The sequence below is a fragment of the Budorcas taxicolor genome, chromosome 2 (genome assembly GCF_023091745.1).
Source record: "Budorcas taxicolor isolate Tak-1 chromosome 2, Takin1.1, whole genome shotgun sequence".
Classification (NCBI taxonomy): domain Eukaryota; kingdom Metazoa; phylum Chordata; class Mammalia; order Artiodactyla; family Bovidae; genus Budorcas; species Budorcas taxicolor.
The window spans coordinates 33,152,747-33,177,277 of NC_068911.1; the positions used below are offsets into that span (position 1 = coordinate 33,152,747).

The following is a 24,531-nucleotide window of genomic DNA, read 5'->3' on the forward strand; positions in this document are numbered from 1 at the left end:
CCTCACCTCACTCTCTTCCCCCCACTCTCGGCAAGAGCTGAGAGGCAGCACACAGGAGGAACCTGGGACTCAGAGAAGCTAAGTAACTTGCTCAGGGTCACACAGCTAAAGGTGGGATTCTGCCTCAGCTGGTGTGACTTGTGTGCCTGTGCTCTTTCTTACATGCTTCTCTCAACTGCCCTTCCATGTGGGGTGGGTCCAACTCAAGTCCAGGTTCCTCCTGCATGTTCTCCTCAGACCCCAGGAGTCCCTGTCACCACATGTCAACATGAATTTCCCTTCTCAGCTGCAATCACTCAGTGGCACTCTTGCTATTTTGGTCTTATTTTGCATTATTTATTTTCTTTCTATTCTTGCTTCTTGCCCAGTTCCTAGAAAAGGCTTGACAGATATGTCGAATGAAAGAATAAACAGTGTAATTTGCAAAAGGCAAGGGGGAAAACATAGCTTCATTGCCAGATGCTTCCCTGCGGCCTGCAGGGCCCTGGCCCTCCTCTCCTGTCCGCTTCACTCGCTTCGCTCCAGTCACCCCACACCTTGGACACTCTACTCTTCCTCATCTCAGGGCCTTTACACTCACTGCTCCCTGTCTGGAAAGGGTCTCCTTCATGTCTTTGCCTGGCTGGCTCCTCCTCGCTCCCCAGGTCTCTGTTCAGACGTCACCTCTGCCAGGCAGCTTTTCCTGGTCACTCAGGCTAACGCAGTGCCCCCTCTGTCCTTCAGAGCCCTCAAGGCAGCCTGGTTTTGCCCCTGAGCATAAGCTTTACCTCTCTCCAGGCCTGGGAACGCCCGGGGCGGGCCACCTTTCTGCTGACTCCCGCACCCTCGGGGCAGCACTTGGCACACAGTAGGAGTCCAGTGGCTCTTTGATGAACATACAAAGGAATGATTCACCATGAAGGGTGGTTTGATCTCTGACTAGTCCTTAAGGAAAATAAAGGGTGGTATTTCTGAAAAGCGTCAGCCTCCTAAAAGTTAGAAATGCCTACACTTGGCAGAAAAAAAAAAAAAGAAGGAAAACCTCTGAATCCAACAGGACGAAATGGAATGTTCTCTGGATACGAGCAAAGGACTTGAAACAAACCGCATGAGCCTTTAATTGCTTGCTAAACCATACACTTCCTCTAGCTCACATTCAGAGCACACCACTGGGTTCTGATGTCTGAAACGGGCGGAGGAGCTAAGCTGCAGGAGGACTCCAGACAGCTGCCTGGCATCAGGGGCTGGGCTGAGGTGAGAGGTCAAAATTCCCCTTCAAAACCGGATCCTGGAAATCAGAGGGAAACCTCTGGGGCCCATGGCTCTGCGTTGAGGTAGCCAGTCCTCTTATCTCATCCTGCCACCACACCCAGGGACACCAGACTTGAGAGCTGGCTTTATAAACCCGTCGGACAGACAAAGGTCACATGAGCGACCCCAGGGGCTCCGGTGCTTCCGTTGGCAGTTTGAGCCCTGCAGCCCATCTGGGGCAAGGGAGGGGGGCAGCAGAGTCCTGGGATCTTGAGGATGAGGGAGGAAGACCCCCACCCTCAGGCTCCACCACTGGCCTTTGTGCTTCTGCCTTTCACGGAGTCTTCCTGAGGACCCTGGCAGGGCAGGCAGTGGTGGCTGCTGGCTGGGTGAGGAGACAGCGGCTCACCGCGAAGCCCAAGCAGCCCAGCCCTCCGCTGTAGGCCTCAGCCTGGAATTTCTCCCGTGGACCAGCAGCGTCCGCCCCAGGCCATCAGGACAAGATGCCAGGGCCCGGCCAACTAGGCCGAGGCCTTCGCTGTGCTCCCAGGGCTCTGAGACCTGCCCCCTGCAACCCCTCCAGCACCACCACTTCCCACACAGCCAGCCCCCTGGGGGCTCCAGACATGGTCCACAACTCTCTGGGCCTCTGTGCACCCCCACCCCTCCCACCGCGGTGCCCATTCCTTCCCCCACAGGCCCGGCTCAAGGAGCAGCTCTCTGTGCTGCTTGCCTCCCTCCCCAGGTAGGATTAGGGACCTTGTGCTCCTGGAGAAATAGCCCTGGCTTCCCTGGTGGCTCAGACGGTAAAGCGTCTGCCTGCAATGCGGGAGACCCGGGTTTGATTCCTGGGTCGGGAAGATCCCCTGGAGAAGGAAATGGCAATCCACTCCAGCACTCTTGCCTGGAAAATCCCATGGACGGAGGAGCCTGATAGGCTACAGTCCTATAGGCTACAGTCCATGTGGTCGCAAAGAGTAGGACACGACTGAGCGACTTCACTTTCACTTATGGATGTGTGTGGGGTTCCCAGGTGGCGCTAGTGGTAAGGAACTCGCCTGCCAAATCAAGAGACACAAAAGCTGTGGGTTTGATCCCTGGGTTGGGAAGATTCCCTGGAGGAGGGCATGGCAACCCACTCCAGTATCCTTGCCTGGAAAATCCCATGGACAGAGGAGGCTGGTGGGCTATCATCCACAGTGTCGCAAAGAGTCAGACACGCCTGAAGGGATTAGCATGCATGGATTGAGGCTGCTTTTCCCATCCTTGCCCTTTTAAGTCCTTCCCTTGAGGACTGGGGCTGTGTTTCCTGGTAGCCAGCACTGAGTAGGACTAATAAATACAATGAAGGCAGCAGTGGGAGGCAGGGGGTCAGAATGGCCACACCGCCTGGGTTGAATCCTGGCTCTGCGACTTATCAGCTGGAGGACCCTGAGCAAATCACTTGACCTCTTCGTGCCCCAGTTTACTCCCCTGTAAGATGGGGATAATACTAGTGCCACCCTCCTAGGGTGGCTGCAGAAATACGTGAGGAAATTCTTAGGAAGAACTGATATGAATGATCCACTTTGTCACAAAGGCTGTGTGCTCATATAACTGTTAAGAAAACCTGACGGACTGTGGACCAAAAGGAAGGCAGGATGCGACCCGGAGCAGCAGATCTCCGCATTCACAGCCTGCTGGACCTTCTAGTTCAGCGGCCAAGGAGAACCGGGACGGGGTCCTCTCTGGCCTGGAGACGTAAGAGCTGGACTGGGCGTGCGGCTTTGCCGTTATCCTGCTGGGGAGCATCTCCAAGACCAACCAAAGGTCAAGGGTGAGTGTACCCACTCCATAAGGAGTGCAGAAGTGACACCCAGTTGTCTCGGAACCAATCCCCCCGTAAAACACCAAGGATGTCCACTGCAAACACTGCCACCCACAAACAATCATGTGCCCAGCTGCAGGGCCCGCACACCTGTCTGGGAGCATGAAGGAGGCAGGCATCACTGGCTCAGAGACAGAGTGGGCCCTGCGGAGAGGGCGGTGGGTCTGGGCAGACAGCAAGGAATGCAGACTGACTTCAGACACGGGTCCAACTTCCTCTGTGCCCCAGCCCAGCCCTGCCAGGCTTTCAAGGCAAACTCTGAGGCGGGTCCAGTGAGTCAATCCCACCTCTCAAAAAGGTCACAATACTTCCTCCACTCTGGGTACACTTGGATTATCTCAGAGGAAGGCTCGGCCTGATAACGGGAGCAATGAGGGCAATGGATTCCTCTAATTTATTCACACCTCCACGTCTCCAGGGAATGATTTTCTAGGAAAGGGTTATGGTGCTTTCTAAGAAAGAAACTGTGATCTGACCAGGAAGATAAAGTACCCTGAACAGCCCCGCGAGACGGCTGCAGAAAAAAAGTGCTGATAACGGAAGTACACAGGGCAGCTGGGTTCTGAGAACTAACCTCTTCACACGCCTCTCCCGCAGGCCCAAAAATAATCACAACAGCATTTGTGTGCGTCTTGCCCCGAGATCCCTCAGATAGCTTAACGCCACGCCATCTCCGGGGGTCCCGGCCGCTCGGGGCTGATTCTGCAGCAGCCTCACCTGCTCTGCATCACCATGCTCCTTCAAAGGAGCCCGGCCCCACTTCCTCTCTCAGAGCTCTGGGGCTGGGCCAGCTTCGCTCAGTGAAGGCAGCCTGCCTGCCCCCAGCAGCTCTCAGTCTCTGCTGTAACAAACGGCAGGGACTTCCCTGGTGGTCCAGTAGTTAAGAATCTGCCTTCCACTGCAGCGGACGTGGGTTCGATCCCTGGTCAGGGAACTAAGATCCCACACGCTGAAGAGCAACTCAGCATGTGCGCCGCAACAACTGAAACTTCTAGCCACAGCCAGAGAGAAGCTCACGGGTGGCAACAAAGACCTGGCACAGCCAAAATTAAAAAACAAACACCCAGACAAAAGGCAGTGCTTGTGGGAAAGCTAGGCCCTTGTGGAGGGGTGGGGGCGTGGGGCTGGGGGTTGCTCTTTGGCTCTCTGAGGGTGAGCTGGAAGATGGGTCTGGATGTGGTCGGAGACCCTCCCTCTCCTGTCCTGGGGTTGCTTCCTGGTGAACGGCTGCCCAGGATAGAGGCCAAGGCCAATGCCTACTCACCCGCCGGGTCTTTTCCACGTCACCACACGGCAGTCGCTTCACAAAGTCGATGCCGGTCAGCGGCGTGCCCGTCGGGGGCAGCAGGATAGAGGCGTCCATCATGAGATATTCCACGTTCATGGGCTTCATCTGGAAGACAGACGTGGAGGGAGGCTCGCTGAAGGGAGGAAGGGGCCAGGGCAGGTGACACGGGCCTCTCGCCTCCATCTGCCTGTTCAAGGGCACATCAGCCCCGACGCAGCCTGAGGTGAAGCCTCGAGGCAGCGAGATAGGAGAGATGTGCCTTTTTGTTTTCTAAGCTGCGGATTTTCACACACGTGCAATGACAGCTCAGACACCTTGGAGAAGCTGCCACCCTGCTGCGAACAGCTCTGCTTTCTCACCCTGAGTTCCCCTCCCCTTAGCAGGGAGACAGGCCTCAGGAAGGTGCCCTGCTCCTTCGCGGCAGTGCCTTTAGGGTAGTCTGCCCGCGGTGTGGGGCCTGACTGCCACCCGCCTCCTGCCCTGGCACTTCTGGCTATGATGGCAGCAGGTGGAGTGGCACAGCTTCCGTTTAGGGAGTTCTGAGTGTGGGCAGGCGGGGAGCTAAGTGCTCTGTGTGTCATCTCCTGTCCAGCAGGGAGACTTCCGAACTTGGCTCAGGGAAGCTGAGGAGCGGCTGCGGCCCCACATGGCTGGCTGGTGGCAGAACCAAGACACGGACCCAGGCCTGGCTCCAGACCCACTATGACCCACAATGTGGTTATGACCCACACAGAACCAGCATTCCCACTTCCGTTCTCTTCCCTGAACTTCTCACCTGGGGGAACAGAACCAAGTCACTTATTAAGCACCTACTACACACCAGGCCCCTGCAGGGCTCACCCCCTCCTGTGTGGCTGTCCTATACTACAGAGGGGACTGCTGAGTTCAGACAGAGGGCACATGCCCACAACCACAGGGCCAGCCAGGGGCAGAGGTGTCTGCCTCCTTCCACGGTGCTTCCAGGAAGCCTTCTCTGATTACCAAGACACATGCTAACATCATCTCCCCTCCTGGAACTTTGCTGCATAAATGAAAGTGTTAATCACTCAGTCATGTCTGACTCTTTGCAACCCCATGTACTGTAACCCACCAGACTCCTCTGTCCATGGGATTTCCCAGGCAAGAATACTGGAGTGGGTTGCCATTCCCTTCTCCAGGAGATCTTCCCAACCCAGGGAGCTAACCGGTGTCTTCTGCTCTGCAGGCAGATTCTGTCCACCTGACTGGGGAGCCCCAGTGAATCAGCGCCGACTGCTGCATGTTCACGTGTTGCTGGACACAGACACCAGGCATCATAGGGAGTGACGTTTCACAATCTTCATGGAATTAATTTTACTCCTTTAAGCATCATAAGCTTCTTCATGTCTCCGTTTTTAGAAAGTGGGCTTTAGTCGTATCACACTTCCTCCCCTCCTGTAGCATAAAGCTGACTAAACAGGGCAGGACTGTGGAGATGGTCGAGACCTGGAGAATAGGGAGTCCCTTAGCTCCCTCACCGCCTTCTTCTTTGGAACCCATGAAGCCTTCCTCCAAAGGCCTGAGGTCCACCATCTCAACTCCTTTATCCTTTTATCCCAGAGCAGGGCGGCAAGGCCCTGTCTCCCGCCCAGGGCACCCGTGGCACGGCCTTCCTACACGGCCTTCCTGCGGCTCCCCCTTGGCTCCCTCTGCTCTACCCCTCCACTCTCTACCGCCTCCCAGTAAACCCCCTCTAGGACTCCTGCCATTTCCCCTTTGCATGAAGCAAGAGGTGACAGGGGAAAGTGAAGGGTCAGAAGTGAAGGCCCAGCTTTGGCAGCACCCAAGGCCCTGCCCCACTTTGAGCTTAGCGGCTGCTTTCCTAAAGTCTGGGTTAATGGCTGACTTTGGGCATGTGTCAGCCTTTAATTCCCTAGAGTGTCAGGCATTGTGCAAGATGTACAATAGATGTAATTGAGACAAACAAACAAAACGCAGGAAGCTCCCTATGATGGGAGGGAGAAGAACCAAATATTTGAATATTCGTGGTTCTGAACTTCTACAGGAGGCAGTCCCTAGGTGTTTCATAACCTGGAAAACCATGTGGTTTGGGCCCCATTTTACAGATGGAAAAGTCAAGGCTCAGAATGTAAGCAACCCACCTGGGGTTGCAGTAACTAGCAAAAGCAGAAATGGAGTGGGGGTTTCAGAGTCCAAGCCTTTCTCTATCGCCAGGTGACACATGAGCCTTGTGTCTACAAGAAGCCAAACTTCTGGAAAGTTATGTTGTGGAAGGGAACGTCACGGGCGTAACAAAGACGGCAGCTGAGCACTGACTCCACTCTGCTCACTTCATGGTTCCAAGAGCAGGAGCCTGAGACCCTCCTTCCAGGATGGAGGGGATGATGGGTGTGGCCATCAGAGGTGTGAGGCACCCGTGAGTGCCTCGCAGAGCACCAAGAGAAGGCCTGGGCGCTGCTGGGGCTTTGCTGTCATTGATTATCCCAACTTACACTCTTTCCTTGAAAAGCTTCCGGGAGGCCTCAGACGTGATGCAAGCAAGGATGTGATAAGGGCCCAGCTGTTCAGACACCTAGGGACGGGCCAGGGAGCCGCACAGCACATGCTGTCTTTTTCTTGCTGACATTTTAAACACTTGGGTTTATTGTAAATGTCCTGAATCACTTCACTCTTTGGTCAGAAACGTCCATGAAAAGAGTCATTTAGCACCGAGTTACTGAGTCTTAACTGAGGGGCAGGTATTGGGGAGATGATCAGAACAGAGTAAACTTCAATCTTCCGCAACCATCTTTTCTCATGATCGTGCCTGCTGGACGGAGACGGGGAGGCTGCGGGCTGGCACAGCAGGTGCAAGAAGAGCCACACTAGGGAACACTCTGATGGCATGGTGAAGGGGGGGGGGGGGGCATCGTACTGTGCCAGGCAGGGCAGCTGTGGGCACCTCCCCTAACCTCTCTGCCTCTCGTTTCCTTTTGGCAAAAGCAGGATAATAGCAGCAGTGACTCACATCAGGTTGACATGGAGATTAAGAGATTTCATATGTACAACTAAGTCCACAATCAAAAACTATGCATATCAACTTATCTACAAACAGAAACAGACTCACAGACTTAGGGAACAAACTTATGGTTGCCAGCGGGGAAGGATGGGGGGAAGGGATAGTCAGGGAGCTTGGGATGGACATGTAAACACAGCTATACTTGAAATGGATAACCAACACAGTCCTACGGTATAGCACACGCAACTCTGCTCAACATTATGTGCAGCCTGGATGGGAGGGGAGTTTGGAGGAGAGTGGATACATGTGTATGTCTGGCTGAGTCCTTTTGCTGTCCACCAGAAACTATCATAGCATTTTTAACTGGCGATAATCCAATATAAAATTAAAAGTTTAAAAAAAAAACTATTCATATCAAAGTGAATCTTTCTAACCCATCTTGTGACTCAGCCCAACTTAGGGGGAGTGAGTGTTATCTGAAAGTTCACTGCTGCTGCTGCTGCTAAGTTGCTTCAGTCGTGTCTGACTCTGCGTGACCCCACAGACGGTAGCCCACCAGGCTCCCCCGTCCCTGGGATTCTCCAGGCAAGTACACTGGAGTGGGTTGCCATTTCCTTCTCCAATGCATGTAAGTTAAAAGTGAAAGTGAAGTCGCTCAGTCGTTTCCGACTCTTCGCGACCCCATGGACTGCAGCCTACCAGGTTCCTCCGTCCATGGGATTCTCCAGGCAAGAGTACTGGAGTGGGTTGCCATTTCACAACTGAGGATGGCACCGTTTTCAATGCCCTTCCCCACCCATCTCTGCCATTCTAACAGAAAGCCCCAAATTAGATCAGTTCTCTCTCAGTTTGGCAGGACAAGCTTGGCCACGAGTCCTTCTGGCCCCTCACTTACCGTCATGCTCCTGTACTCATCTTCAAACATGTCCAAAAAGATTTCTTCTCCCTAAAAAGAAAGGAAGGAAAAAGAAGATTATGTATATTTTTTTTTCCATAAACAACAAAGGATTATAAACTCCAGTTCGCGGCTTTTGGGTCATCTGTTTCTTATTAGTGAGTTCTTGTAAACCACCAGGAAGTGAAATACACACGTGAACATGCACACACACACACACTCAAATGAAAGCCCAAATATCAGATTGCACCTCAACGGTTTTCTCCTTTTCTCCAAGCATGTGTCATTCTGGATTTCTAGTGTTGAGGCAGTCAATTAACCACAACAAAAATCACTTCATGTACAATTAAAATATAAAAATGGTTAATGTTTCAGGTATTTAACATGGTCTGTTTGCTGAGAATGGTTGGAGAAAATAAGAGTATGGGTTAAGCTGTCATGTTAAAGCTGACAGAGGCTCCGCACGTCTGGAAGGAAGAGTACGATTAGATACACTTAAGGCTAACATTACGTGGCTTGTTCCATTTGTTTCTGAGGCGTGCCTTTGGGGGCCTTAGAGTGCCTGTGGCCCTGAGGGCCCTCCCAGAACAGGGTGGTGGGGAGGAACGGCTCTGAGACTCATAGACCAGGGGACAAGCTCAGTTGTTCCTCTCAGAGCCTCTCTGTTTCACTGCAAGATGGGGTGGCTGGCCCCGTCCGCGCAGGTCCATGTGAAGATGATATGAGTGAGCTATTGTATATGGTCACTATGATCACCCTGGACAGGTCTGCAGCCCAGGAGGATAAGGGCTATTAGCACTGGCCTGGCCTGTGTCCTAAGTCTCCCTCTCTCCCCCAGTACTGTCTCTCTCTCTCACACATACACACACACAGTTGGGGTGGGAAAAGCAATAGGTCCTTTATACGTTTTTCCAGTTATCAAAACTATTGGCAAACTTGAAAGTTCTTGTTTGGTGTGAAAGTGAAAATGTTAGTAGTTTAGTCGTGTCCAACTCTTTGTGACCCCGTGGACTGTAGCCCGCTAGGCTCTTCTGTCCATGGATTTCTCCAGGCAACAATACTAGAGTGGGTAGCCATTCCCTTCTCCAGAGGATCTTCTCGACATAGGGATCGAACTCGGTCTCCTACATGGCAGGTGATCTGAGCCACCAGGGAAGCCCCTTTGGTATGAGACCCACAAAATAACCACAGAAATTATCCTTGAAAATATTTATAAGCTCCTGAGATACTAAGGGTACAAACCTTAGAGGATAAAAGAGAGAAAAACCTGGGTTGGGAGAAAGGAAGGGAAGCGAAAGTGAAGTTGCTCAGTCGTGTCCAACTCTGCGACCCATGGACTGCAGCCTACCAGGCTCCTCCATCCATGGGATTTTCCAGGCAAGAATACTGGAGTGGGTTGCCATTTCCTTCTCCAGGAGATCTTCCCGACCCAGGGATTGAACCCAGGTCTCCCGCATTATAGGCAGACGCTTTACCATCTGAGCCACCAGGGAAGTTCTGGGAGAAGGGAGGTGTGATTCAAATACAGATCTCCTTTTGTCACTGAAAAAGAAAAATCCTCTGGGAAGAGGCCTACCTATATATCTTCCTGCTTTTTGCAATCCAGAAGCTTTTGTGGGGAGGACAGACTAAGCTCAGTTACACTCGAAGGAGCGTCAAAGATGACTGTGCTGAGGACCCATATCCTCATTTCAAGCCCAAGTGGGGTTGGGGCCAGCCTGGGGGGACTGGGATTCCACCCCAGAACACAGGGCCCACCGTGGTACTACCCTCTTCTGAGCACATCCAGAATGCTGCAGCTTTGGGGGTCATCTGAGCCCCACAAGGGGGATTTCCAGATTATGTGACCTGGTTTTATCTCAACGAATACTGACAGTAACGGACAGTGGCTGAAAAAGTTTCTTGCAAGGAAAAAGATTCCTGGGTATCTATGTATACAGTTAACAGCCGTTTAAAGAGAGTACAGTGAACGAAAGCACAAGTGAATGAGAACATGGCAGTGTTGACGCCTTTCCTCCTCCTGGGAGGATCTCTTCATCAGTCAGATTATGACGGAAAACCACCACTCACTGGATCCAGAGAGAGCTGATGTGGAGGCCAAAATATCAGAAAACTACTAGGGCTGTCTGACATATGGATGAACCTACTACTGACAAATGATGAGCCCTGCCTAAGTCTATCTTACCCTTAAGAAAAGAGGGAAACAAAGTCATCACAAGGCTCTATCTTAAAGAGAATCCCCTGGAAACTGAACCTACACATTTTCCAGATACTGAAGGTCATGGGGGCACTTTATCAATTCTTACTAAATTCATGAGAAACGTTTAGAGCCTGTGTGAGGTTTCTCAGCACATAGGCACACTTCATTTTATTGAGCTTTGCTTTACTGAAGCTGAAACTACAATACTCTGGCCACCTGATGTGAAGAACTGACTCACTGGAAAAGACCCTGATGCTGGGAAAGTTTGAAGGCAGGAGGAGAAGGGGACAACAGAGAATGAGATGGTTGGATGACATCACCAACTTGATGGACATGAATTTGAGCAAGCTCTGGGAGTTGGTGATGGACAGGGAAGCCTGGCGTGCTGCAGTCCATGGGGTTGCAAAGAGTTGGACATGACTGAGTGACTGAACTGAAGTTACGGTTTCAAAGATACTGCATTTTTTCTAAACAAATTGAAAACTGTGGCAAATGCTAGTCATCAAATGACAGCATGTTTTAGCAATAAAGTTTTCTTTTTTTAAGGTAGCACTAGGTCTTTGCTGCAGCTTGAGCTTTCCTTAGTTGAGGCGTGCAGGCTGAGTTGTCCCATGGTATGTAGACTCGATCTTAGTTTCCCAACCAGGAATCAAATACTTGTCTTCTGCATTGGAAAGTGGATTCTTAAACACTGGACCATTGAAGAAATCCTAACAATAAAATTATTTTTAATTAAGGGCTTCCCTGGTGGCTCAGAGGTTAAAGCGTCTGCTTTTAATACAGGAGACCTGGGTTCGATCCCTGGGTTGGGAAGATCCCCTGGAGATGGAAATGGCAATCCACTCCAGTATTCTTGCCTGGATAATCCCAGAGGAGCCTGGTGGGCTACAGTCCATGGGGTCGCAAAAAGTCGGACACGACTGAGCGACTTAAGGTATGTACAATCCCAAAGGAAATCAACCCTGAATATTCAGTGGAAGGACTGATGCTAAAGCTCCAATACTTCGGCCACCTCATGTGAACAGCCGACTCATTAGAAAAGACCCTGACGCTGGGAAACATTGAGGGCAGGAGGAGAAGGGGACGACAGAGGATAAGATGGTTAGATAGCATTACCAGCTCAGTGGACATGAATCTGAGCAAACTCCAGCAGACAGTGAAGGACAGGGAAGCCTGGTGTGCTGCAGTTCATGGGATCAAAGTCAGACGCGACTTAGCGACCAAACAACAGAAAGACATTTTTTTAGACACCATGCTATTGCTCACGTAGCAGATCACAGTACAGTGTAAGCATAACTTTGATTAGCAATGGGAAACCAAAACATTTGCTTGACTCTACTGTGGTATTTGCTGTTTTGCAGTGGTTTGGAATCAAATTCAAAGTATCTCTAAGGTCTGCCTGTACATATATACAAACAATACACATGCATACAGTTTATAAATTCATATGTAATTCAGCAATTTTACACCTATGCATGCGTGCATGCTAAGTCACTTCAGTTGTGTCCAACTCTTTGTGACCCCATGGACCCCATGGCCTGCCAGGCTCTTCTGTCCATGGGATTCGCCAGGCAAGAATACTGGAGTGAGTTGCCATGGTAAGCACGTATAATTCACGAACACAAAAGTTTCTATGTATAATTTAGTCATATGAGTATCTGTATATAATTGATAAATTCATCAATGAAAAAAACTCATATATAATTGATAAATAAACAATCCCACACTAGGGGTGAGTCCTCAAAAGTTGTGCTGATAAGACAGCATGAGCAGAATAGCGCAGAGACCACTGTGCGGAGCAGGCAGAACGGCACATTTTTACTCAGGACCCAGAGGGTGTAAGAAAGGACTGAAGACACAACAGTCCTGTCTCTATGGCACACACTGCTGCCCCCGAGCTCCGGCAATTTACCTTATAGAAATGCCGCACCAGGTGGACACTTTCTTCTCGGGCTCCCTGTTAAAAGAGAGGGAAGGCATGAGGGGGCAGGTCTCACGGAGGTGAGTGAGTTGGGGCAGGCCATGGATTCTAAAATCTGAGTCTATAGAAGACAGACACTGGGCTAATAATCTTAATCCATAAAGTGGTTCTTCATGGGGGTGGAGGAGCAGGAGCTCAAAATAAAACTGGGTGAAGGACAAACGATTCAACCTGATGACTTGGACAGCTGTTGACGCGCAGTTCTGTGAGGGAAATGGGTTCTATTAATAAAATACGGCCGTGATGACTCTGCTCTTTTAAACAGAAAAATTCACTTGTGAACGTGTGTGTGAGGATATATGTGTAGCTGAAAAGACACACACCAAGCGTCAACTATTGTTACTTTTTACCCCTCTGTACTTCTCTAAACTTTCTAAAACAAACATGAAAACTAAGAGGGAAAATAACAAATGCTATTTAAAACATGAGTGTATGCAGTAGCACGATGAACCATAAATGAGTAAACGTGTGTCTGTACATGAATACAACTTCCAAAATATAAAAAGAAAAAAATCCTGGAGACAAATACAGAGCCAAACACTTACAAGAGGAACTACTAAAATTCGCTAATTAAGTGGGCTGCTCGGGGCCATCTCAGTGGAAGGGCAGGTCCGTGGGGACAAGCGGGCAGGGGGTCGGCAGGGGGTCTGTGGCCCGTCTTCCTCCTGCTGGTGCCTCGCACACCTGGGACCAGCTACGATCTGGATGCAGGGGCTTCCCTGAGACCTCCCCCGACTGTGGGCCTGGCGTGGCAGGAATGGGCCTCACCTCCAGGCAGGCCAGGTGCACATCCTTTATGATGCAGCCCGTGCTGGTCACGACTTGCTGCTTGAGGAGCAGACAGCTCAGCTCCAGTGTCGCCAAACGGATCTTGCCGTCTGCAGGGCACACTCGGGTCAGCCATGCCCACACCCTTACGTGCAGTCAGTCTCCTTCCTTCCCGACTTGGAGATCAGCAGGTCAGCCGACAGGCCCCCTGACATCCCATGGGGGCACAGAGGGAACCCCCACATGCTAATTCCCTTCCCAATCAACTACAGTTGAAAGTTCCCATCAAAACTGCCTGTACCAAACGCTCCCGAAGCCCTCTTATGGGGGACAAGGAGGCAGGAAAAATGGGTAACTGATTACTGAAGACCTAGAAAGTGGCTGTCTGTGGTCGCTTTGCTTGTCCAGTGGTCCTTCCCCTCCTTCAGGGACCAGAACCCCTCTTTTCTTTGGAGAGTCACCGGCCCCACTCTTGGCCATGGGATGTGGGTGGGGCTAGTCCTGCTCCCCCTGCCTCGGGGTGGCGGGCACAGCCCCCAGGCTTGTTGGGGCCATCCAGGCCCCTGGTCACAGTGCCTGCACAGGGGACCAGCGAGGGAGCCAGTCACAGCCAGTGAGGCTCAGTTCCACAACTCAATGGAAGCCCCGGGCTCCAGACCGCTCCCTGTGCTGAGCTGCAGACAAGGACAGGGATGGGGCCCACAGTGGCCACCATGCCCACATTTTCACACTCCTGTGTTCTAAGCTGAACCCCGAGTCCTGCCTTCCACCACTCAGCATTTCTCCTACAGCAAGTCTAGAGACTGACAGAGGAAGGGGAGGCGGGAGAGGCAGGCAGTTAACTGGCCAACACAGATGGTCGCAGAGCCTGAAGATGAGCTTGCAAACACTGTGTGGGCCCCGGGTCCTCTGTGCCTCCAGCCAGAGCCCAGCAGATTTGAAGTCACACAGGCCAGCAGACTTGTTTGTACTGTCTCAGTGAGTCTGAGCTGGGTTTCTGTCAACTGCAGCCGAGTCTTGACTAACAGCCTGCTGTCCTGCTATGAGCTGGGAGCCGGGCTCCTCAAGGAGCCTCTCTAAAGCCCCACTGCAGTGGGTGCTCTGCAGGCTGAGGTTTTGAGATGGGAAGGGGAAGGTTCCCAGCCTTACTCACGTGGGCTATGGTCAACTCAGGTGTCCTGGATGCCAAAACCCACACCTGGCATCGTCCCTGGAAGCGCCTGTGACTGCCTGACTGAAGGGCATCCCACTCTCAGCAAACTCCCCCCCAGGTCTTTAATCTCATTTCTGGGGAAGGGCCTTCACATAGGAGGGGCCAGGAAAGGGGGGCTCTCCGGAAACAATGGGGACCAGGATGGGCCACTGGGGAAACATTCAAGGCAGACACAAGGCTGCACACCTCCCTGCCTGGCTTTATGCCTCATGTGTCAGGGGTTGTGGGCGAGAGGGGAAAGATAGGTGAGAATAGAAATCCATTTGCCCAAAACTGAGCAGGTAACATACAAGCAAAACTAGGCCTTCTGAAGCACAATACAAATCCAGCCCAGACAGAGGCTGATCGGTCTTGGCTGAGCCACTCTGCCCGCCCTGGCCCAGCAGCGCCCGCCCACCTGGCCTCCGCTGAGCGCAGCCGTTCTCTGGAGCACAGCCTGGCTCCCAGCCACCCTGTGGGCCAGGTCAGAAACACCCCTCCTGCTGCCTCTGGGGAAGCAGACTGTGATGCTCCACTAGGACCCTTCTTCCTTTGTGAGCTCCTGGCGAGTTGCTGGCTATTCCTCCGAAGGGTCTGTTTCTCCAGCGAAGCTTCCAAATTGTCCCTCTGAGCTGCCCCAGTGTCTTCTCTTCAGAAATCCAGGCGGCGCTACACACTGTGCACCCAGGCCACACTCCACCTCCCCATCACCATGCCACATCCAGCTCCTGCCGCTCCTGCCAACCGGCCCCGGGCCACCATTCTCAGGACCGTGCTCTGCCTCCTCCACCTGGACCTTCAGCAGAAACTGGCCCCACCAAGCATCCCTTGGTCCCAAGCAACCACATCTTTCTTGTCATTTAAAACACCCTCCTCTGGACACTCTTCTCCCCACATGGGGCCTGGGCCAGGCTCCAGAGCCAGCTCCCCTGTATGTCACCTCCAGAGATGGGTAGCGGCCTTGGACTCAGTCCCAGATATGCCTCTCTCCTCTCCTGTGACTTTAAAAAGATCTATGAGCCCCACAGAGTTACTTCTGGCCTTGAGCCTGCTCTGAGGCTTAGATCCCATCTCCACATGGAGCCCCAGACTGTCGGGACTTCACAGAGGATAGGGTCTACGTGTCCCCTATTTCCTGCACCCTCATCACTTGCACACAGAGGCTGGAATACAGGAGCTGCTAAATAACAGCTGTTGGGTTTACCGATACCCTGACATCACCCTTTAGGCTGTGGACCTGGCTCTCTAAGCCCCTGCGGTCACTCCCTGGCAGTCACGCTGTGCTCTGACCACCACTCCCCTGGACTTCTGAAGCCCTCACCTGCAACTATATCCCTGGCCCCTGCCCTCCTGAGCCCACTGCCTGGACTGCTCCTGCTAGCTCAGCTCAGTGGTTCTCTCCCCACCAGGCAGCATCTCCGTTGGGCCCTTTCCTGGGCTCTCCCTCACACCCTGATGGTCTTCTTTCCTGCCTTGCAGTCAGGGTTTCTCAACCGTGGCACGGTCAACATTTGGGGCCAGACAATCCTTTGTTCTGGGGCTGTCCTGTGAACTGTAGGGTGTTGAGCAGCACCCTGGCCTCTGCCTACAGAACGCTAGTAGCACCTGTCTCCAAGCTGTGACAACCAAGAACGTCTCTGGACACTGTCCCCTGGGGACAGCACTGCCCCCAGGTGAGGACTGCTGCGCTGCTTCATTCCACCTGCTCTCCCAGCCCTTGCTGTGGCCGCGGGTCGGCACTGGCCAAGGCCTCAGAACTAGGCTGACACTGGGCACGCATGATCAAGAGCACTCAACCCACACCTTCCAGCCTTCCCCTTCGCTCACCCTCTCAGCCTAGTTCCTGCTCAAATATTCATGCTTAAATGTGGCCTCGGCCACCCTGACAAGAGGGCTGCAGACACTGGCACAACTGACCAAAGCAGAAGTGAGTATGGGAGGAGAAGAGAGGGAGAGTCTGGTACAAACACCACAGGGGACGGGAAGAGGAGGAGACCCCAGGATGAAGACAAGGCTGGACGGGAGGGTCCGGGTGGCCCAAGGTGTGTGTGCGGCAGGGGAGCGGCTGAGTTCCGCCTGGATTCCCGGCACGGCCAGGTCTGGAAGCCGGAGTTCCTGGGGCTGGTGTGGGGCTTGGTCCCTGCAACTCCCCCACCCCTGGGAACCACTCGCACGCCCGGGCACCTGGCTGGGCCGCATTGTTCATGATTCTGATGAGTCTTTCAGCCAGGAGGTGGTTGTAAGTAGTCTTCTCGGCCGCATTGGGCACTGGAAGCTGGATTCGCTCGAGTTTCTCAGGATCCATGCCTGGAACAGAGAGAAGGGGCCGGCTGTCAGCGCAGCCACCTTACCTTGTCCTGGAAGGCCCCTTCAAACTTAGCTTCCTCAACCTTGGCTGTCCACCGTCCACCTTCCTGACTGCTGCTGCGACCAGGTACTGCCCGTGCTATGACTCACCTCAGAGTTTCCTGTAACTGGAACTTAAGTAAACGTATTATTAAAGCATACATTTTCTTTCTTTCTGTTTTAGCCCCACCATGCAGCTTGTGGGATCTTAGTTTTCCAACCAGGGATTGAACCTGGGCCCCTGGCAGTGAAAGTGCAGAGTCCTAAGCACTGGACCACCAGGGAAACCCCTAAAGCATACAGTTTCCATCACTACTTATAAATGGGAAACCAGGATGGCTGCAATACTGACAGCAACAAGGCTTTCATGTTTCAGCCAAACAATGTGGACTGGCTGCTCACTGCAGACTAAGGCCCACTCTGTGTTAAAAAGGCTGATGGGCAGGTACGTGATAGCTGTTGAGGTCACACTAGCCTGACCGGTGGCATGCTTCTGGGCACAGTCGGCGGTGGGGCGGGGTGGGGGGGCGGCGGCAGCGTTGGGAAGTGGGTAGGAGAGGAGCAACTTGGGCTTTGCTGTCATTTCAAGGCTGTCCTGCAAACCCCCGAGGCCACTGCTCTGTGAGACGCGTCCAGCAGCGGGGTTGGGGGAACAGACCAGACACAAAGGAACCTGCAGCCCTGCCCACCGATCGCACCTCCGGTTCTTAACACCAAACTGGCGAGCTGGGCCCCCAAGGGGAGGGCACACAGGCAGCAGCCCCCACCAGGCCCACAGAAAGGCACAGATAGGATAAAACCGACAGAGCGGATCTGTGTTTAAGGCACAGAGGGATCACTTTTCTTCCAGTGAAATCTATTAATAACTGCATTTCAAAGATGAAAGACAAGACGGGGAGAAGAGGTGGGAAGTAGAGACGACACGCTCAATCTAACTGAACTTAGCACCATTTTTCCTAAAGCAGGACCTGAGGGCCGGGGTGATAGGACGACTCGCTGGGGCCACATCAGCAGGCTAAGTGAGGGATGAGAGGTGATGCAAAGCCTCCTCTTGTCTAGCGTGGCTCTGCAAGAAAACTACACCCACAGAAAAGCTCTCAGAAACAAACATTTCACTTGCTCCATGCCCGGGGAGCTGGGAAGGATTGTTTGTGCCTGAAGCACGTCTTTTCCTGTTATTCTACAAAAGGGGGGAAGGTGGCACTTCTGGGAACTCTTGAAATACAGCCCCTTGAGTCCCAGATGATGCTTCATTTAGAACCTTGACAAAATAGCAGAGGATAGCAGTGAAGAGCTGACCGTCTGGATTCTAAGTGACTCCCACGCTCACACGTTGACGTAATAAACCATAACAATATATCTTGCTTTATTGAATTCCTTCCAGATCAGAACCGGAGGCTAAGTCATGCCAAGGAGATAACACGAGTAGGGGAGGCCCGAGGGCTGGAGGTGGGCAGCTCCCTCTCTCATGACCGCACCGATGTGGCTTTGTCAAAAAAATTTGATTGCAATGAAAATTGAATTTGTTGGTTCTGTATCCCATCTTAATGCTAAATGTCTTAACTCTGAAGCGTTCTGGTTTATTAAACGGCAGAAGGGACATCAACTAAATCTTTCTGTCATTTGTTGTTTTCTATTTTCCCCCCAGAGATGTCAACACTGTGTGAATCTCTCTCTATTCTTTCCTTCCTGGCCCTCTGGAAACTGTCAGTCAGTGGTTCTGGGGAAAAAAAAAATGGCTCCTTGGCCCATCCGGGGCATCACCCAGCTCCGTGACCCCACCATCTGCCATCCCACTTCAAAGATGGCAGACAGAACTGGCTGCTGGTTCCCCGGGGAACATGGGGGCAGCCGGCAGGGCCAGCGACACCCAGACTTGGACCAGCTCTTGCATTTCCAGGATGCATTCCATTTTTATCTTTCCCATTATTGCCCCAACTCCCTTAGAATTTGTCAAAAATGAGGAAATCTGTGGCAAAATCTTCTCTCAACAGGAAGAGAAACCTGCCAAGGTTATCCTGACCTTCCTCAGCCCCACTCTCTGGGAGGCGGGGAACCCTGGGGACTAAAACACGTCTAGGCTTCAGAGGACCAGATTCCAATGCACCCTCTTCCTTTAGGGAGGAAATTAAGGCCCAGGGATAAGTCGTGTCCCCAGGGTCACAGAGCACATCAGAGGAACAGTCAGAACCAGGATAATTCCCCTGGTGGACAGGATCCAGATGGGGTAGGGGCAGCACCCCCTGCCTGGAGACCCACCAGCGATACCAGCATGCGAGGGGCCTGCTCTGGGCTGACAACAGCCACCGCCCGCCCATAAGGAGGCACTCCTCCCGGCCCGGCTCCCTCTCCCCCTGGGCTCCTGCCACACCAGGGCCGGGATGGAAGGCTGCCGGAGGAACTCTGTTTTGATGGTTAACCTCCTTGACCCTCAGTCTCCTTGTTCAATGGGAATGATCACAGAAACTGTGCACCCCAGGCTTGCTGTCAAGACCCATGTTCAATGGTGACTTGGCATCACCACGTGCTGATGGGAATTTTCACTTTGAATGTGGCTTAATGGAGTTCCGTATCAGCTGTGTCGTAAGAGGAAAGAAAAGACTGGAAAACAACCTAACCAAGCTAACGTTGAGCTATTTCAGAAGGCCTAAAGAAGGCATGCTGGGCTGTCTGGGGGCAGCGCAGGGGACGAGCAGCTTGGACTGGATTCTGAAGGGTGAGCAGCCCAGGGACGACCAGGTCATGCCAGGCCCAGGGGCTGTGGGCAGAAGTGATGTGGCAGACCCTGGCAGGAGGGACCGGCAAGGCTTGGCTGCCAGGACCTCTTGGGCGGCAGCTAGCTGGTGACATGACGTGTTTGTGCTCGGGCCAACTCTGGAGTGGTCTCCGTCTCCCTACTCAAGGTGATCTCCCCACTTCCTGCCCTTTCCCCCAAATAGACTCCACGTGGCAAGTCATTCTGTGTGTGGTAGATTTTACCATCAGTCAAGATGAGACAGAGAGCAGGCTCACGTCACACAACACGTGACAAAGCTTTGTAAATAGCCCCTCTGGGCATCTTTGATCTTTCCCCAAAGCTCCTGCTGGGCCAGGTGCCTTATTCCCTCCCCATCTCTCTGTTTCTCCCGCCTCAGTCTCTAAGACATTCTTCTGGGTCCTAATAAAACAGTGGCTGACAGCTGTGCACGAACAAGGTCAACGTGACGATATGACAAAGATATGCATGTGAAAGGGAACCAGCGTGTGTACAGATGAATGGATAGACAGGCACACGCACGCATGCACGCACACGCACGTTTCCAGTCACTGAGAAGCAGGTTTGCTGCAAACCGGCTCTAGTTCCTCTGCTAGTCATTTCCCTCTGACTGAAATAAACACTGTAGATAATATATTGTCCTCTTTGCTTCAGCCCTTAAGTGCCAAGCGACAGACAAATTCCAGAGAAACCCAGATGCACTTCACGTGGCCCGGGGAGCCGCGGTCGCACGTCCAGATTCCAGCAGACCACGCGGTTCCTTGCTCCCTCCCTGCCGGGTCAGAGCCTGCTCACCAGTGAGTCAGAACAGTCTCCCCTGCCATTGCTCCCACCCAACAAGCACGGGGCTAGGGGCAGGCGGGGCCCAACTCCCAGCTAACTCACTCAAAGAGTCCCAAAGAGGAGGGAAGGGCGAGGTTCAGTGATGTCAGTGACCAGCTCCTAAGTTTTCCCTTGAGTTCTGGCTTCTGGATTCTTTCTCCTCACTGGAAGCCCCTATTCAAGACAGGGGTGGAACAGACCCAGATCGAAGTAACATAAAAAGAAGTGGACAGACAAACCTGCACAATAATGCCAGGTAAAAATCACGGTCAAAAAGTTATTTTCTCTCTCTCTTTGGCTAGAGTCACGCAAGCATTGCCAGCTTTGGAAAACTATAGACCAACTATTTCGAAAGCTAACCAGATGTTGGGCTGATTTCCAATGTACTTCCAGTTCTGATTATGTGTCAGTCGAGATCCAGAATGATATTTTGCCAGTTTTCTGCAGGGCGAAAGCCTCCCTTTAGCCTATTATCTTTCAACCTTTCTCATACCTCTCATCCTTGTTCCAAGCAACCTCTCAGCAAAACAAAAGCCCAAGACCCTTCTTCTAAACAAGGATAAATGGTGGTGGGCAGAGTGGGGGAACCTTTAAAAAGACAAAGCTGCAAAAGTCCCCTCCCCCTCCCCCCGACCCCTGGGGCCAGGGCCCTGCAGACTTGACAAAGGACAGAGGACTGAATCTGCTATTACAGACAGGAACCAGCGTTCATTACCGGCCCTACTGACTCACAACAAGCGCCTCCCTCCAACCGGTCAACCCTTTCCACCGCGCGATATTCATTTTGGTGCAGCATCTAATCTATTATGATTTACTGGAAGGCCTGAGCTAACATTTAGTTTTTATTAACATTGCTTTTATGTTAAAATTGTCCTATGATGAAAAATCTATCAGAAAGAGGCCATTTCATTAGGGGCCCTGCTGAGAGGGCATGGATCTGGAAAAGAGAGGCTGAAGGTTAAGTGCAGCTAACCTGCTGCCTAACCAAAACATCAACCACCCACACACCCACCCCCTACCACTGCCACCAAACAGCCTCCGCCAAAGGCACCATATGCCTCCAGGCCAGACTGGAGCAGAAACCAGGTATAGTCCCCTGGCCCCATGGAGGCAGTTTCCCCTGGGAGTGCCCCAGGCACCTGGGCCTCTGGGTGCTGAACTAACGCCCCAGATTCCTTTCCAAACCTGCTCGAGAGCCCACCCTCGCTGGTTCTGGATTTGCTACCACTGGTCACACAGCGGCAAGAGGCAGGGCCCTGGGCATCACCCAGATTCCTCCTGTGGTGCCTCCTCCCACCCAAAACAAAGCTCCCCATCTTAGTGAATGGCCACACACAGCTGCCCCCGTGTCCCTCTCACTCAGCCCCCACATTCAGACCATGAGCTTGTCCTGGCTCTAACTCCAAAATATATCGTTAAAACCTTCCAGTTGTCTCCATCTCCACAGCCAACGTGCCATAATTCAGTCCACATTATTCCCGCCTGGACTACCGCAACAGCTTCCTAACCAGCCTCCCAGCTTTCCCCAACACAGCTCACCCCTCACCCTCCACTGACCCACTCTCCATCCAGCAGCCAGGGTACTCTCCCCCAAATTTCCATCTGCTTATGTCACTCTTCTACTTAAAAAATCCTCTAGGTGTTTCTCAACTGCAATTGGAATAAATTCTAAATTCCTTCTCCCGGCCTTTAAGATTCTCCATGATCTGGTCCCTGGCCACCTGGCCAGCCTCACCTTGAACTGCTTTCTGCTATTCAAACCTGTAAGCTCTTTTCCACCCCAGGGCCTTTGCACCTGCCATTCCCTTTGCCCAGAGCATTCTTACCCTAGAGCTTTGTGGGGCTGGCTCTTTCTCATTCTCAGGCCTCACCTCTGATGTCTGTTCCTCAGAGAAGCCTCCCCAGACCACCCAAGCAGGCGACCCTGCACCCTTGGCTTTCTCCACACTCGCAAATCACAGTCGCCACGCTGCCTTCACCTCCACCACCCTTGCCTTGCTCCCTCCACAGCAGCCACACTCGCCTCCAAGAACATCTCTGTTTGTTTCACCACTGGGTTCTCAATATTAACCACAGCGCCTGGCATGTAAGAATGGCTTCAGAAATACTTGCCAGAAGGGTGAATGAGTAAACAAAAGGAACGCACTAGCAGGAAATGGAAGGAGGAATTAAATCCCCTCGAATATACAGTCCCACTCTTTTAGGAAGATGCAAGAGAGGTAGGTGGGCTCCTCACCAGGATCATCTCTCCGTCCACATCAAGGAAGAAGGAGGGTACTGTGTAAGCCACTGCTTTTCCATTTCACAGCACACGTTGGGGCTCCTGGAAGGAAGCCCGTCAGCAAAGCCAGCCCCCCTGTAAAAAGTTTGTCCTTGTGCCCCCTGGCCCCCTGGAGCTGGGCACCCCCCACCTACCCTCCAGCAGCAGTTTCCCTGAGGAGGCCCTGAGCACGGGCCGCCAGCAAGAGAGCGGCACGGGGGAGCTGCCACACAGTTCAGAGGCGGTCAGTCAGAAACTTCGGGCACAGCGCTGGCCAGGTGCCAGGCGCTGAGCTGAGTACTCGGTACTGTGTAGTGCAGAAGGCTGTCAAGAGAGACACGGCCTCTGCTTTCAGAGGCCCAGTCATGGGAGAGAAAACATACAGAGCAAAAGCAGTACAAAGGAGTGCTGTGAGAACTTTATGGAAATTAAGTTCTGCTCTTCTGAAGGTATTGTGAAGAAAAGAAGACCAGCCAAAGACTGGGAGGAAATCTTTGCAACACACACCTGATAAAGGACTTGTATCTGGGATACAAAGAGCTCTCAAAACTCAACAGTAAGAATGTGGCCAACTCATTAAAACATGGGCAAAGGATATGAAAAGATACTTTACCAAAGAAGATGGTAGACTAAGCACTTAAAAAGCTATTCAACGTCATTAAGCTTGTGTGTTTGTATGATAAGTCGCTTCACTTGTGTCTCTGTGTCCCATGGACTGTAGCCCGCTAGGCTCCTCTGTCCGTGGGATTCTCTCTCCAAGCAAGAATACTGGAGTGGGTTGCTATGCCCTCCTCCAGGGGATCTTCCCAACCCAGGGATTGAACCTGCGTCTCTTATGTCTCCTACACTGGCAGGTGGATTCTTTACCACTAGTGCCACCTGCAAAGCCCCATTAGTTGTTAGGGAAATGGAAATTAAAATCACAAAAAGACATCACTACATGTACTCATTAAAATGACTAAAAATAAAAAGGTGGCCGTGCCAACCACTGGTGAGGGTATGAGGCCAACACTCAGGCACTGATGGTGGGATGTAAGATCACACAGCTGCTTTGGAAGACAGTATGGCAGTCTCTTAAAAACAAACACAGACACACCTGTCATATGATTCAGTCATTTCACTCCTCAGTATTTATCCAAGAAAAAAAAATGCAATTAAGTGTCCAGAGACTTATACACCGATGTTCGTGGCAGCTTTGTTCGTAATGGTCAAAAACTGGAAACGACTCAGATGTCCTTTAACAGACGGACAGGTAAACAAACTGGTACATTCACATAGGGGAATATTACTCAGGTAAGAAGAAAGGGACCACTGAGGCAAGCAACTACATGAACAAATCTCAAAATAATTACGCAAACTGAAAGAAGTCAGACCAAAAAAAAGAGAACACATTGCACGATCTTATTTATGTAAAATTCTAGAAAGTGCAGATTAAGCTATAACAACAGGGAGCAATTCAGAGTTGCCTAGGGAGAGGGTTGCGGGAAGAGAAGGGCAGAGGGGTGACGAAGGGGCAAGAGAGAACGGTTGGACTGATGGATATGTACACTGACTTGACTGTGATGATGGTTTCATGGGTGAATATGTGTGTCAAAGCTCATCAAGCTGCACACTTTAAAAATGTGCAGTTCACTGTTTATCAATTATACCGCAATAAAACTTTCTTCTTTAAATGTTTCAGCTTCCAGACAAGAGAGGTTGGATTTACCCACCTCACTCAAGCAACTGGAGAGTTGGCAAACTATATAAGACAGTGGTTATGACACACAGGGCAAGACAGCATGCAACACAGGAGGGGAACCTGAGAGAGAAGAAACAAAGGCAGCGGGCCCGGGATTGCTCCAGCTCACTGGCTGGAAAGCTTCCAGGCCTCAGCACAGACCAACAGAAGCCGAACGAAGCCCGTGGTCTCTCTGGGGTGAGAAGGCAGAGTCTGCAGCTCAGAGAGGC

General features: G+C 52.1%; 1 protein-coding gene across 6 annotated transcripts in view; it reads right to left on the bottom strand.

Annotated features, from left to right (window-relative positions):
- Positions 1–24,531, bottom strand: part of CLEC16A (C-type lectin domain containing 16A) — a 237,908-nt gene that overhangs the window by 125,130 nt on the left and 88,247 nt on the right. For all 6 annotated transcript variants that reach the window (XM_052636154.1, XM_052636153.1, XM_052636156.1 and 3 more), the window contains 5 exons: positions 16,583–16,705; positions 13,207–13,316; positions 12,370–12,414; positions 8,258–8,308; positions 4,362–4,490 (listed from right to left, as the gene is read on the bottom strand). In XM_052636154.1, coding sequence (XP_052492114.1) covers positions 4,362–4,490; positions 8,258–8,308; positions 12,370–12,414; positions 13,207–13,316; positions 16,583–16,705 — 458 coding nt within the window. The remainder of the gene's footprint in view (positions 1–4,361; positions 4,491–8,257; positions 8,309–12,369; positions 12,415–13,206; positions 13,317–16,582; positions 16,706–24,531) is intronic.